Source organism: Carcharhinus amblyrhynchos, chromosome 2 (genome assembly GCF_965287045.1).
Source record: "Carcharhinus amblyrhynchos chromosome 2, sCarAmb.v2.hapA, whole genome shotgun sequence".
NCBI classification, from domain to species: domain Eukaryota; kingdom Metazoa; phylum Chordata; class Chondrichthyes; order Carcharhiniformes; family Carcharhinidae; genus Carcharhinus; species Carcharhinus amblyrhynchos.
In genome coordinates, this window is record NC_137325.1 from 87,626,565 (window position 1) to 87,641,404 (window position 14,840).

Genomic DNA, 14,840 nt, shown 5'->3' on the forward strand with positions numbered 1-14,840 from the left:
CCTGCAGACGGTAAACCTTGTCTCTGGGCGATGCATACAACAGGAACTCCCGTTGACAGCAGCCGGACCAGACGATCCCTCCGCCAGAGAGTGGCCCTCTGCCTCCATGAAATCCACCATGTGGGGCTTGGGAAATCTCACCCATCCTGTTTTTCTACTGTGTAACACTTTGACCGTGGCCTGCCCAGTGCAATGGTGACAACGACTGTGGCTGTAGCACAAAAGTTTTAGTTATCATAAGCACTTGTCTAAAAAACATCATTTGTCCAGACACTGCTTATTTTTCAATAGTTCTTTATCCAGACATGCGCTTTACATTTTACAATTCCAAAAGACTAGCTGGTTAGGTGGATTGACAACACTAAATTCTCTCTCAGTTTACCTGAACAGGCACCGGAGAGTGGCGACTAGGGGAATTTCACAGTAACTTCATTGCAGTGTTAATGTAAGACTACTTAGAACTAATAAATAAACTTTAACTTTAATTGCTTAAGTGACTTGCTCAAACTATACAGATTGTTGCATTTTAGAATTTGCTCAGATTACCGCATTGTCGAAGATAATTCTATGAATAAGATGTACACTAATACATGACTAAATGATTATTTGTCAGCAAATAAGTCCATGATGATCTTGCATCACTCCCAATACTACTTTACCAAATTTCTTACTATTTGCAAACTTTATAGCTCTTATTAGGAAAGCAGTGACATAGTGGTATTGCCATGGACTGGTAATCCAGAGACCCAGGGTAATACTCTGGGGACCCAGGTTTGAATGCCACCATGGCAGATGGTGAAATTTGGAATTGAAAAGTTTTATAATGACCATGAAACTGTTGTCAATTGTTGTAAAAACACATTTGGTTCACTAATGTCCTTTAGGGAAGGAAATCTGCCATCCTTACCTGGTCTGGCCTCCATGTGATTCCAGATCCACAAGGTGGTTGACTTTAAATGCCTCTGGAATGGCCGAGAAAGCCATTCAATTCAGTTAAGGATAGGGAATAAATGCTGGCCCAGCCAGCAACACCCACATAAAAAAAACTGAATCTAAATTGTTTAAAAAAATTGCAAAGTGTAATTGACCCAAAAACATCCATCCACCATCAACCTGTTTCCTGATGCTGAACCGATTTTGTAACCATTACATCACTTTCTTGTTAATTTCACGGGCATTTTTCTTCTTAATACACTTCATTTGTAGCATCTCGTCCAAAACCTTTCAATGCACTTGCTGTATTACCTTCTTTCCAATTTAAATTCAAGAAAAAAACTGCAATATAAATTACAAAAACAAAAAAATTGAGAACCACTAATTCCTTGTATATATTAGAAAGATGTTCATCTTCAAATTTTCTTCGACAATGTGATGATCTGAGCAAATTCTAAAATGCAATAATCTGTATAGTTTGAGTAAGTCACTTAAGCAATTAAAGTTAAAGTTTATTCATTAGTCATAAGTAGCCTTACATTAACACTGCAATGAAATTACTGTGAAAATCCCCGAGTCGCCACATTTCAGTGCCTGTTCAGGTAAGCAGAGAGAATTTAGTATGGCCACTCCACCTAACCAGCTAGTCTTTTAGAATTATAAAATGTAAAATGCATGTCTGGATAAAGAACTATTGAAAAATAAACACTGTTTGGGCAAGATTTGATGTGATTTGATTTATTAGTGTCACATGTATTAACATACAGTGAAAAGTATTGTTTCTTGTGTGCTATACAGACAAAGCATACTGTTCATAGAGAAGGAAAGGAGAGAGTGCAGAATGTAGTGTTACAGTCATAGCTAGGGTGTAGAGAAAGATCAACTTAATGCAAGGTAAATCCATTCAAAAGTCTGATGGCAGCAGGGAAGAAGCTGTTCTTGAGTCGGTTGGTACATGACCTCAGACTTTTGTATCTTTTTCCCAATGGAAGAGAGAATGTCCCGGATGTGTGGGGTCCTTAATTATGCTGGTGGGAAGTGTTGACAGTGTCAATGGATGGGAGCTTGGTTTGCATGATGGATTGGGCTACATTGACAGCCTTTTGTAGTTCCTTGCGGTCTTGGGCAGAGCAGGAGCCATACCAAGCTGTGATAGAACCAGAAAGAATGCTTTCTATGGTGCATCTGTAAACGTTGGTGAGAATCGTAGTTGAAATGCCAAATTTCTTCAGCCTTCTGAGAAAGTAGAGGCATTGGTGGACTTTCTTAACTATAGTGTCTGCAGGGGGGGATCAGGACAAGTTGTTGGTGATGTGGACACCTAAAAACTTGAAGCTCTTGACCATTTCTACTTTGTCCCCATTGATGTAGACAGGGGCATGTTCTCCTTTGCTCTTCCTGAAGTTGATGATGATCTCCTTCACCGTTGACATTGAGGGAGGGATTATTGTTGCCGCACCAGTTCACCAGATTGTCTTTCTCATTCCTGTACTCTGTCTCATCATTGTTTGAGATCTGACCCACTATGGCAGTGTCATCAGCAAACTTGAAAATCATAAGAACATAAGAACATAAGAAATAGGAGCAGGAGTAGGCCATCTAGCCCTTCGAGCCTGCCCCGCCATTCAATAAGATCATGGCTGATCTGTCGTGGCTCAGTTCCACTTTCCCGCCCTCTCCCCATAACCCTCAATCCCTTCTCTTATCAAAAACCCATCAACCCGCTTCTTAAAAATATTTAGCGAGGCAGCCTCCACCACTTCAACGGGCAGAGAATTCCAGAGATTCACCACCCTTTGAGTGAAGAAGTTCCTCCTCAACTCCGTTCTAAACCGCCTCCCCTTTATCTTGAGGCTGTGCCCCCTAGTCCTACTGTCTTTTTTGAGCGGGAAGAGTCTCTCCACCTCTATCCTATCCATCCCATTCATCATCTTATACGTCTCAATGAGATCTCCCCTCATTCTTCTAAACTCTAACGAGTACAAGCCTAGTTTATTCAGCCTCTCCTCATAGCTCAATCCCCTCAACTCCGGTATCAGCCTAGTAAACCTCCTCTGCACTCCCTCCAGGGCCAAAATATCCTTGCGCAGGTGCGGCGCCCAAAACTGCACACAGTACTCCAGCTGCGGCCTCACCAATGCCCTATACAGCTGCAGCAAGACCTCCCTACTTTTATATTCAATCCCCCTCGCTATGAAGGCCAGCATCCCATTTGCCTTCCTGACCACCTGCTGCACCTGCAAGCTGGGTTTTTGCGACTCATGCACAAGGACCCCGAGGTCCCTCTGCACCGTCGCCTGCTGCAGTTTTTCGCCACGTAAGTAATAGTCCTTCCTACCATTCTTCCTACCAAAGTGGACCACCTCACACTTGCCAACATTAAATTCCATTTGCCATTTCCTGGCCCATTCGCCCAGCCTATCTAGATCCTTCTGCAGACTCTCCACACCCTCCGCACAATTTGCCGTTCCCCCAATCTTGGTGTCATCAGCAAATTTCGACACCCTGCACTCGGTTCCCTCCTCCAGATCTCATGTTGGAGGGGAATTTGGCCACACCATCATAGGTGTATAAGGAGTTTAGCCTCCACAGCCTTGTGGAGCATCGGTGTTGAGGATGATCGTGGAGGTGGTGCTGTTGCCTATCCTTACTGATTGTGGTCTGTGGATTAAAAAGTTCAGGATTCACAGGGTTGCAGAGGGAGGTGCTGAGGCTCAGGCCACGGAGTTTGGAGGTGAGTTTCATAGGAATAATGGTGTTGAAGGCTGAGCTGTAGTCAGTAAATAGGAGGCTGACACAGGTGTCTTTGTTATCTAGGTATTCCAGGGTTGGGTGCAGGGCCAGGAAGATGGCATCTGCTGTGGACCTGTTGGTAGGCAAACTGTAATGGATCCAGGCAGTTCAGTGAGCTTGTTTCTTTAGAGTAGAAAGGGAATTGCTTCTTTAGAGTAGAAAGCAAATTATTTCTTTAGAGTAGAAATCTTCTGGAAATATGGCCATAATTTTTCTTTCAGGAACCTTGATGGTGATTAAATATAAGACTTAATTTGTCAGGCTACTAAATGCAACCCATCCTTTACTTTTGGATGGCAACAGCCCATAGAACAGTTCACTCAATGAGGGAGTGTCACTGCTTGAAAAGAGCCCAAAGACTATCCAAAGCTGTGTCCAAGTTGCCCCTATTTTGAACAATTATAGCAGGACCATAAATACTTAAATCAGACATCTAGAGTTGTGCTCTGAACCTCAGAATGTCAGCAAATCTTGTCCCCCTGCCTGTGGAGTTCTTGGTTTAATACCTCATCTGAAATACAGCACCTCTAATACTCGACTCCTGCACTGAAGTGTCAGTTTAGATTACATGCTCAGATATCAAGAATGAAGATCAAACCCACAACCTTCTGAGTTTGACATGAGAGTGTAACCATTGGGTTAAGGCTGAAACAAGAAATATAGACGGTAAATTTTGTTAGGTATCTGTTTGTGTTATAATAATCTTGGACATAATACACAATAAATTGATATGCGGACAAATCACAAAGCTCACTTATATGCTATACATGTATTACTTCTATTGAAAAAATATCCAAGCGATAAAGTGATGCATTGTTTTTTCTTACAAGCAGTAATGCATGTTGGTGGGTTGGAACTACAGAACCACAGAACTTCGTAGGCCAATGTAATTGTGATGCTGGCCATCAGGTAGGAAAATTTAATTAATTCTCGATACTGATGTGCAACAGAGAACATTAATTTAATATAACAAGCTTAATTCATACCTGTTAGTCAGATCTCTCTTGCTCAGATCTCCCAGTGTTCCCATGAGCAATAACACTTATTGCATTGTTAAACTGTGAAAGCCATGATGTGGAGATACTGGCGTTGGACTGGGGCAGGCACAGTAAGAAGTCTGACACACCAGGTTAAAGTCCAACAGGTTTATTTGGTAGCACAAGCTTTGGGAGTGCTGCTCATTCCTCAGGTGAGTCTCACCTGATGAAGGGGCAGCGCTCCAAAAGCTCATGTTACCAAACTGTGGAAGTATTTGGTAATATTTCTGATTTGAAATGATATCAGTTCTGAAATGAGAGTTCATAATGAAAACTAGTGGAAGAAAAACCAAACAAAATCAAAACATTGAATAATGAATGAAAAATAAAGGAAATTAGTGAAAGGTTTACACAATAGCAATCTGGATTCATTAATATTTTAGAAAGTGCTTTAAATATAGTTAACCATCATAAAGTGCTTCACAAGAGCATTAAAAAGCAAGATTTGACACCCTGTCAGATGACTCAGGTTTGGGTGTTCGCCATCTTTAATCTTTTGAAAATAACATCAACTGATGAAGTCCATGATCAGAAGAATTTGGAAATCCAGAATTCTCTAGGCAGTAATTCTATGCTTTTACAGAGAGTATACTGTTGAGGTGATGGGACTTGCCACTGATTATAATTGTGCTAAAATGTAATTAATATCTGTCGCTGGAGAGTCAATTTGAATTTTAACTTTCTGATGCTGCCTTCAATATAGTTTTAAAAAGTAAGTATGATGCCATATTTCAGTTTTCTTAGTCATGTCATTACACTATACTTGTATCCAAATTAGCGGCAGCCATAGGAAAGGGCATGTGTATAAAACAGCATGTCCTAAGCTGGAACATGTACCTGCAGAAAACACTGTTACAGACAACATTGTAATCTTGTAGAAGCACATCTTCAAAGAACAAGTCAGAGAGTTAGAAAGTTAACAGTTAATTTTAGTAAACTATATTTTATGGACCTCTAAATTTGCGGTGCTTATTTTCCCATTGGAATTTTGTGTGATTACTTTCAGTAAATTCTTAATTAGCCATGCCCCTAAATACCTAGTTTACATTTTTTCTAGTTGCTTTAAATGATAAAAGCCAAAATTGGTGCAACTGTATTTACACTGATTAACAGTGCCATCTGATGAATAAACTAGATTGATCAGGGGCAACATAAAGCAAAAGCTCAGGTCTAGGTAAGTATAAAAGAGCATTCATAAATTGTTTCATTAAGTTATTCATGAACAGTCTGAAACACCTACAGGTCCATTCAGAGCCAATAATGTTTAAATGAGGGTAATTGATCCCTGCGAGGATTGATCGCTAGTGTTTGAATCAGGAGTTTTTACTGGGTTGTCAGCAGGACTCTCCATAGGCATCAGCTCCATTGAAACCCTTTAAGAATGAAATGTGTGGAATTCTCAGAATACTCTTTGAATTAATCAAGATATGGCCACCTTGTGTGCGGTGTGGGGAAGGGACATGGATATAAGATTATCCCATGGTCCCCTCTGACACTACAAAATGGCAGAACCAAAAACACGGGGTGGAATCCAGGTACAGCTTGATTCCAACCCTGCCACCTATGTCTGATCGAGAATCTTACAGGTTTTCCTCTCTTACTTCAGAATATCAACCTGGCCGCTAGAATAGATAATTTGGCCTTTTGAGCTCCGCCATTAAACAATTATAACTGATCTTTTATCCACAATCCTTTACGCTCTATCCTCATAATCCTTAATTCCCTTAGTACCCACAAGTCTGTTGATTTCTGTCTAAAATAAAGACCACGCATCCACAGCTGTGAGTAGAGAATTCCAAAGATTCACAATTTTCGAATGAAGAAATCTCTCCTCCTCTCAATCCCAAATAGCCATCCTCCTTTCCTGATATTGTGACCCCATATTCCAGATTTTTCAGCCAGAGAAACATTTTCTCAATATCTACTTTGTCAATCCCCCAAAACATTTCTACACTTCAGTTATCATCTCACATTCTTCTCAACACCAGGGATACAGGCCTAGCATATATATTCTGTCCTCATAGGACATTCCTCTTATCCCAGGAACCAGCCTGCTGAAATTGTGTTGCTTCCTATCTGGAACAATTATGTCATTTTTAGGTAAGGGGATCAAAACTGCACACATAGGCCTGAAATTTTCAGATGGCAGAGGCTCAGGCACTGCCACATAGAGAGTTGGCGAGAAACTCATCTCCTCGAACTCCAACAGGTCTGCCGCCATTTTGCATTGTAACGAGTATTGGTTGACAGCAGATGGAGCGTCCATCTTCACTTCTCCAACCAGACAGGGCTCTTGATGACGATGCAAATTTATTTTCTTCCTCAGTTTTCACACTACTACATTGTTTAAAATTTTGAAACTCAAGTTTGTTCTCAACTAATAATTACTTACTGATTTATTTTGTTGACTATTTCCCTACCCTTTGCAGTATCTTGCACCATGGCCTTTACCCCCTCAGTTAAAGAGATGTAACTGTTTGATTATGTTTGCCTTCTAGCAATGCCCTGCACAAAATACCACAACATCCCACTACAGAAATAATGAGGGACACATCCTGTACAATCTCACAGGTTACAATTTGGAAGACTACTTAATATCAACAGAAAACATCTTTGGACAAAAAAGGTAAGGCACATTTTGCCCACTCAACCTTAAGAGCAATAACTAAAAAGGAAATTATAGTTCTTAGTTTCAAATATAAGGGCATTTTTAGAACCTGTTTTGTTGATGTAGTTGCTGGATGATCTCATCATGAATGCCTGGCTGAGCTCCAAGAAGAGCTAATGCATTTAGATCTCAGAAAGTGATGTTTATACAGTTACAGAGGGGATAGAAAACTTTGGTGGACATTTCTATTATCTTGTAATAAGCTGCAATTCCTTTCAAGAGCTTTTTTTGTTGTCTGTATTTATTTATATAGAAATGTGAAGTGGAGAAAAACTTTGGAAATTGTAACTTGAATTGGCTGTGGTTAATTGACACTTTTTGGAGATAATAAGCTTATCCTTTCCTTAAAGGATCTTTTCAAAATCTTTGCTTATTGTGTCAGTTTCAGAACCATTTTAAAGATTAACTAGTTTTGTTAATGGTTCATTTCTTCTATAGCGTTATACAGGAAATCAGAAATGCACGTGATAAAGGAACATTTTTGATTATGGGTGACTTTAATGTGTACATAGATTGCATGAATCAAATTAGAGAAGGTACAATAGAGGAGGAATTTCTGAAGTGTATAGGTGTTGGTTTTCTGGACCAATACATTGAGGGACCAACAAGGCAACAGGACATCTTGGACTGGGCTTTGTGCAATGACAAATGAGTTGTCGGTGGTGTTTTGAGAGTGCCTTTGGGGATGAGTGAGCATAATATGACTTTTTTTATCAAGGTGGATTATGAGATAGTTCAGAGACCAGGGTGCTGAATCTCAATAAATGTCATAGCATGAGTGGGCTATTGTGGACTGGGAAACATTACTGAAAGGAAGGGCAGCGGACAGGAAATGGCAGGTATCCAAGGAACGAATAGGTGAACTCTAAAGTTGTTTGTTCCTATTTGGCACAAGAATGGAAAGGGAATAGTGGCCAAAACATGAGTCACAAATATATTTGAGGGAGTATTAGATTCAAAAGAAACATATAAATTGGCAAGAGAAAGAAATAAGTTTGAGGATTGGGAGCAGTTTAGAATTAACAAAAGAAGACCAAGAGCTTGATTAAGAAGGGGAAAATAGAGCATGACATTTTTTTGATTTGACTTATTATTGTCACGTGTTAGTATACAGTGAAAAGTATTGTTTCTTGCACTATACAGACAAAAGCATTCCATTCATAGAGTACATAGGGGAGAAGAAAAAGAGAGTGCAGAATATGATGTTAGGGTCATAACTAGGGTGTAGAGAAAGATCAACTTAATATGAGGTACGTCCATTCAAAAGTCTGATGGCAGCAGGGAAGAAGCTGTGCTTGAGTCAGTTGATACATGATCTCAGAATTTTGTATTGTTTTCCTTGTGGAAGAAGGTGGAACAAAATATGTCCAAAGTATGGGGGTCTTCGATTATGCTGGCCATTTTTCTGAGGAAATGGGAAGTGTAGATGTGAGACTGGTTTGCATGATGGACTGGGCTTCATTCATAACCCTTTGTAGTTTTTTGCAGTCTTGGGCAGAGCAGGAGCCATACTAAGCTGTGATACAACCAGAGAGAATACTTTCTATAGTACACCTGTAAACATTCTGAGAGAGGACATGCTGAATTGCCTTAGCTTCCTAAGAAATTGTAGGCATTGGTGGGCTTTCTTAATGATAATGTCAACATGTAGTGACCAGGACAGGTTGTTGGTGATCTAGACGTTCAAAAACCTGAAGCTTTCAACCTTTTCCACTTCATCCCAATTGATGTAGCCAGGAGCATGTCCTCTACTACATTTCCTGAAGTCGACGACTATCTCCTATTGTTTTATTGACATTGAGGGAAAGAGTATTGTCATTACATTATTTCACCAGATTCTCTGTCATTTTTGTACTCTATCTCATCATTGTTTGAGATCCAACCCACTATAGTGATGACATCATCAAACTTGAAAATGGAGTTGGAGCAGATTTGGCTGCACAGTTTTAAGTGTATAAGGAGCATCGTAAGGGGTTGAGGACGCAGTTTTGCGGGACACCAGTGTTGAGAATAATCATGGCATTGCCTATGCTTACTGATTGCGGTCTATGGGTTAGGGAGTCTAAGATTTCAAGAGATTTGTCCTCACCTCAGTATTAAACTTATCCCTTATTCCTCAAACTATGATCCCTGGTTCTGGACTTCCCCACAATCAGGAACATTCTTTCTGAATCTCCCCTGTCTAATTGTATTAGAATTTTACAAGTTATTATGAGATCCCCTCACTGTTCTAAATTCCAATGAATATAATCCTAACTGATTTATAACAGACATGACATCCCAGAAACCAAAAAGCACAAGGTCCTGACACCAACTGTAAAGGCAGAAAAATAGTTAGTTTTCCATTATATCCAGCCCATCCCTAACATAAAATGATGTAAATGTGTGCTAAACATTGCTACTAATTTAAATGTAGAACTTTTGCTTTCTACTCAATACGGAAGAATCATCTCAACTTGTTATATTAACAGATTAGGAGGATGGTCATTTGGAAGTGTGCTGCCTGAAGATCTCAAGGAAAACAATTTCACTCAACTAGGAATTGACTCTTTAATGAAGGTAGGAATCGTCCAAGTAACAATAAGCTTTTATTACAGTGTTATTAGGAGTATGTATGTTGTTAGAGGCAAAGTGTGATGGAGTTAGGAACATTTTTCAGAGGAAACAAGTGCAGGGAGGTCAAATGCTGAATCCACAAACCAAAAAGGTTATCCTTCATTGCTTGCCACTCTTTCTGGGAATGGAATTCATCAATTGCTGCTTGTTTGCCTTTCACTTGAAGAGTTTTGGATTCCAGATAATTTCTCACCATCTTTGAAAAGAAAGACAGGGCTGAGATGACAACCAGGTGATTTGTCCTTTTATTGGGGGATAAATATTGGTGAGGACATCAGGGAAAATGTTTCTGCTCTTTGTTGATTAGTTCCATGGGATCATTTGCATCCACAACATACTTTATTGTTTTACCTGAAAAGTGGCACCTCTAATGGTGCAGCATTCCCTCAGTACTGAACTAGTGCATTGTCCCAGGGTTTGTGCTTAAGGACCAGGAGTGGGAACTCACACACAAACTTCTGACTCAGAAATGAGTGTGTTATCACTAAGCTGCCGCTGACACAAGCACAGAGAGGTATGGGGACTGCAGTGAGATAGATAGATCAGTTGAATTTTGTGTCACAAAAAAAGGGGATCAAGTCACCCCTCATCTAAACTCTCAAACCATCTGTTCTTTGGTTCTGAATGAGCACAATACAAATAAAAATTGCAATTACTGTATTTTTTCTTATTAATTTTGGCCCTGTACCATTTGAATGTTTTTTTTTGCTATTCTTTCTTGGAATGTGAATATCATTAGAAAGACCATCCTGAATTAATGGATGTCACAGTGGTTAGCACTGTTGCCTCACAGCATCAGAGACCTGGGTTCAATTCCGGCCTCAGGTGATTGTCTGTGTGGAGTTTGCACATTCTCCCTCTGTCTGCGTGGGTTTCCTCCAGATGCGCTAGTTTCCTCATGGTCCACAAATGTGTAGATAAGGTTGATTGGTCATGCTAAATTGCCCCTTAATATCGGGGGATTAGCAGGGTAAATATGTAGGGATGAGGGCCTTGGTGGGATTGTTGTATTGGTTCGATGGGCCAAAACTCCTCCTTCTGTACCATAGGGGATTCTATGATTATATGCAATATTTGCTGTTTAGAATGTATGTAGTCCTGTGTTGTAGCTTCACCAGCTTGGCACCTAATTTTAGGTATGCTTGGTGTTGCTGATGACATGCTCCCTCCACTCTTCATTGAATCAGACTTTGTGTTCTGACTTGTGTTACAGATATCAAATATATTGTTCATGTAATGTTTAGTCTTGGGGAGATTAACATTTAACTATAGAAAATTGGATAAATGGAACTAGAGCAGCTTGGAGTCTATTAACCTTAGCATTTCAAATGACATGGTTGACAGACAAAACACAAAAGTGAAACACTATTCCACTGACTGAGTGTCACCTACAAATCTCTACATAGTCACACCACCACTCTTACCTCACCCCCACCACCTCCCTTTCAGTGTCTTCAGGTCCTTTGACTCTAGGCTGATCTATTCAGTTTCTGTGCCATTAAAAGCTGCACTAAAACACATCTCACCCAAAAAGCCTTCACAAATCTCTTTTAATTATTTCACAATGTCGCTCAATAAGGAGCCCTGGAATATTTTCCTATCTCAATCTGACAAAATAGAAGAAAATAGATAAAAGGCATAAACAGGTAAAAGGTGAGTTCTCCCTCAGGAACCAATATTCAGAAAAGGCTGGGAGATAACAAAGTCCAGCTCGGATCACCAACAATCTGTCCTGGTTCCCCCTTGCTGACACTATAGTTAAGAAAGCCTACCAATGCCTCTACATCCTCAGGAGGCTAAGGAAATTTGGCATGTCCATTATGACTCTCACTAACTTTTACAAATGCGCTATAGAAAGCATTCTTCCCGGTTGTGTCACAGCTTGGTATGGCTCCTGCTCTACCCAAGGCCACAAGAAACTACAAAGGGTCGTGAATGAAACTCATTCCATCACACAAACCAGCCACCAATCCATTGACTGTCTACATTTACATCTGCCTTGGAAAAGCAGCCAGCATAATTAAGGACTCCATATACACACGAGACATACTCTCTTCCACCTTCCTCCATCTAGAAAAAGATACAAAAGGCTGAGATCATGTATCAACCCACTCAACAACAACTTCTTCCCTACTGCCATCAAACTTTTGAATGGACCGTCCTCATTAAGTTGATTTTTCTCCACACCCTAGCTATGACTATATCACTACATTCTGCGCTCTCTCCTTTCCTTCTCTATGTATAGTATACTTTGTCTGTATAGCATACAAGAAACAATACTTTTCACTGTATACTAATACATGTGAGAATAATAAATCCAGTCAAAATGACATGGAGACATTCTGTCCTGATCCATTTCTGGTGGTGATACAGATTTTTAAGAATCCACCCCCCTTGTGCTTATTATGAGGTTCAATATTAATATTGACACCAAGTCAGTTAAACAATTTGGGAGTGAATTTCCATAAGAGTTGTCCCATTGACCCACCATTTACATCATTCAAATGGGCCCCTGCCAAAGTTGCGATGCCCGTGGAAATTCACCCTTCTTTGATTCTTACTTTCTCAACTCAACATAAAATATCAAGAACATGAAATAGAATTTGCAAAATCTGAACCTTTTACAGCTCAGCAATGGCCTCTGGTCACTGCGTGTATCACTGTACACAGAAACAGCCAAAAATTGCTAGCTCAAATTAAGTGAACTATCTTAGGTACTTTGAAAATTGGCTTCTCTTTCAATCCTTTGAGCCTCCTGCCTCGCTGCTTATGTTCCTGCCATGTGATTTAATGTATTTGGGCTGATGTTGAATCTTTCTAACAATAGGTGTTCCATCCTCATCTCAGTTACTATTTCAGGCATCACTGATCACAACCTTTTAGAATCATGTCAAATGCAAGTTTTCTGAACATTGGTTCCTGAGGGAGAACTCACCTTTTACCTGTTTATGCCTTTTATCTATTTTCTTCTATCTTGTCAGATTGAGATAGGAAAATATTCCAGGGCTCCTTATTGAGCGACATTGTGAAATAATTAAAATAGATTTATGAAAGCTTGTTGAGTGAGATGTGTTTTAGTGCAGCTTTTAAAGGCACAGAAACTGAATAGATCAGCCTAGAGTCAAAGGACCTGAAGACACTGAAAGGGAGGTGGCAGGGGCGAGGTGAGAGTGATGGTGTGACTATGTAGAGATTTGTAGGTGATGCTCAGTCAGTGGAATAGTGTTTCACTTTTGTGTTTTGTCTGCCAACCGTGCCATCTGAAATGCTAAGATTATCTGCTAACTGCTGCTAAATATGAACTTCATAGAATTGCATGGTTATACGAACAAAGAACAACCCAGCACAGGAAACAGGCCCTTCGGCCCAACGAGCCCGTGCCGCTGCATCCTCCTACACCTACCCTGCCCTGCGTGTATGCGAGTGGAACCCCTAACTTAGCCAGATTCAGGGGAGAATAGTGTCAATTTAGTAAACCAATCAGCCTAAGAGCACATCTTTGGGGTGTGGGAGGAAACCGGAGCGCCCGGAGGAAACCCACGCAACCACAGGGAGAATGCGCAAACTCCCACAGACACAGGCCCAAATCCATGTATCTGCACAGCTAGCAGTGCTAGTCACCGAGCTGTTGCGGCGCCCGTCTGCTGGTCCAGGATCAAGCACACACACCGACACGAAATACTAGGCCACTCCCGGAACCTCCAAGAGCAGCCCACACACGACCCACCGTGTGCATGCCCCTTGTTTGACAACAAGGTGGACCTCCACCTGCGGAATAAAAAGACAAAAACGTTAACATATAAGTCTGCATTTCCGGTGTCTCCCGAGGCTCTGACCCTATTTAATACCCCCTACTATAACCCTCCATCCTTGTTTCACTCATGTGTCTATCTACGTAAACCTTAAACAAGTCCAACGTTCCTGCCTCCACCACCCTACTCGGTAGCGCGTTCCACACCCCCACGACCCTCTGCGTGAAGAACCTTCCTCTCACATCCAAATTATACTTCTCCCCCCTCACCCTTAGATCATGACCTCTCGTAATTGTACCCAATCTAGGGAGCAGCCTCTCACTATTGACTCTATCTATTCCCTTCAGTATCTTATATACCTCTATCATGTCTCCCCTTAATCTCCGTCTTTCCAAGGAGAAAAATCCCAGTTTCTCCATAACCTTTCCTTCCATGCCAGGAAACATCCTGGTAAACCTCCTCTGCACCCTCTCCAGAGTCTCCACGTCCTTCCGGTAGTAAGGTGACCAGAACTGGACGCAGTACTCCAAATGCGGTCTAACCAACGTTCTGTACAACTGAAGCATTAGACGGCAGCTCCTATACTCTATACCCCTTCCTATAAAGGCTAGCATTCCATAAGCTTTCCTCACAACCTTCTCCACTTGTGCCGCAACCTTCATAGACTTGTGAACCTGCACTCCCAGGTCCAACTGTATTCCTATACTCCTAATCGGTCTACCTTTTATCACGTAGCTCCTCTCTGCATTATTCCTTCCAAAATGCATCACTTTGCATTTGTCAGGATTAAATTCCATCTGCCACCTATCTGCCCAATGTACCAACCTATCTATATCCTGCTGTAACACCTGACATTCCACCTCAGTATCTGCCAATCCTGCCATCTTGGTGTCATCCGCAAACTTGCTGATCACACCACGTACGCTCTCTTCCAAGTCGTTTATGTATACTACAAAGAGGAGAGGTCCCAGTACTGAGCCCTGCAGTTATTGTCCATGACTCCTGCTGTAGTGAGAAAGAAAGGTTGTCTCTCCATGATGG

The 14,840-nt window shown here is 40.9% G+C and overlaps 1 protein-coding gene across 1 annotated transcript in view; it reads left to right on the forward strand.

Moving 5' to 3' along the window:
- The window catches only part of LOC145356289 (ATP-binding cassette sub-family A member 13-like), a 274,002-nt gene that overhangs the window by 218,275 nt on the left and 40,887 nt on the right, over nt 1-14,840 (forward strand). The window contains exons 44-46 of the mRNA XM_080208858.1: nt 4,560-4,635; nt 7,262-7,389; nt 9,903-9,990. Coding sequence (XP_080064984.1) covers nt 4,560-4,635; nt 7,262-7,389; nt 9,903-9,990 — 292 coding nt within the window. The remainder of the gene's footprint in view (nt 1-4,559; nt 4,636-7,261; nt 7,390-9,902; nt 9,991-14,840) is intronic.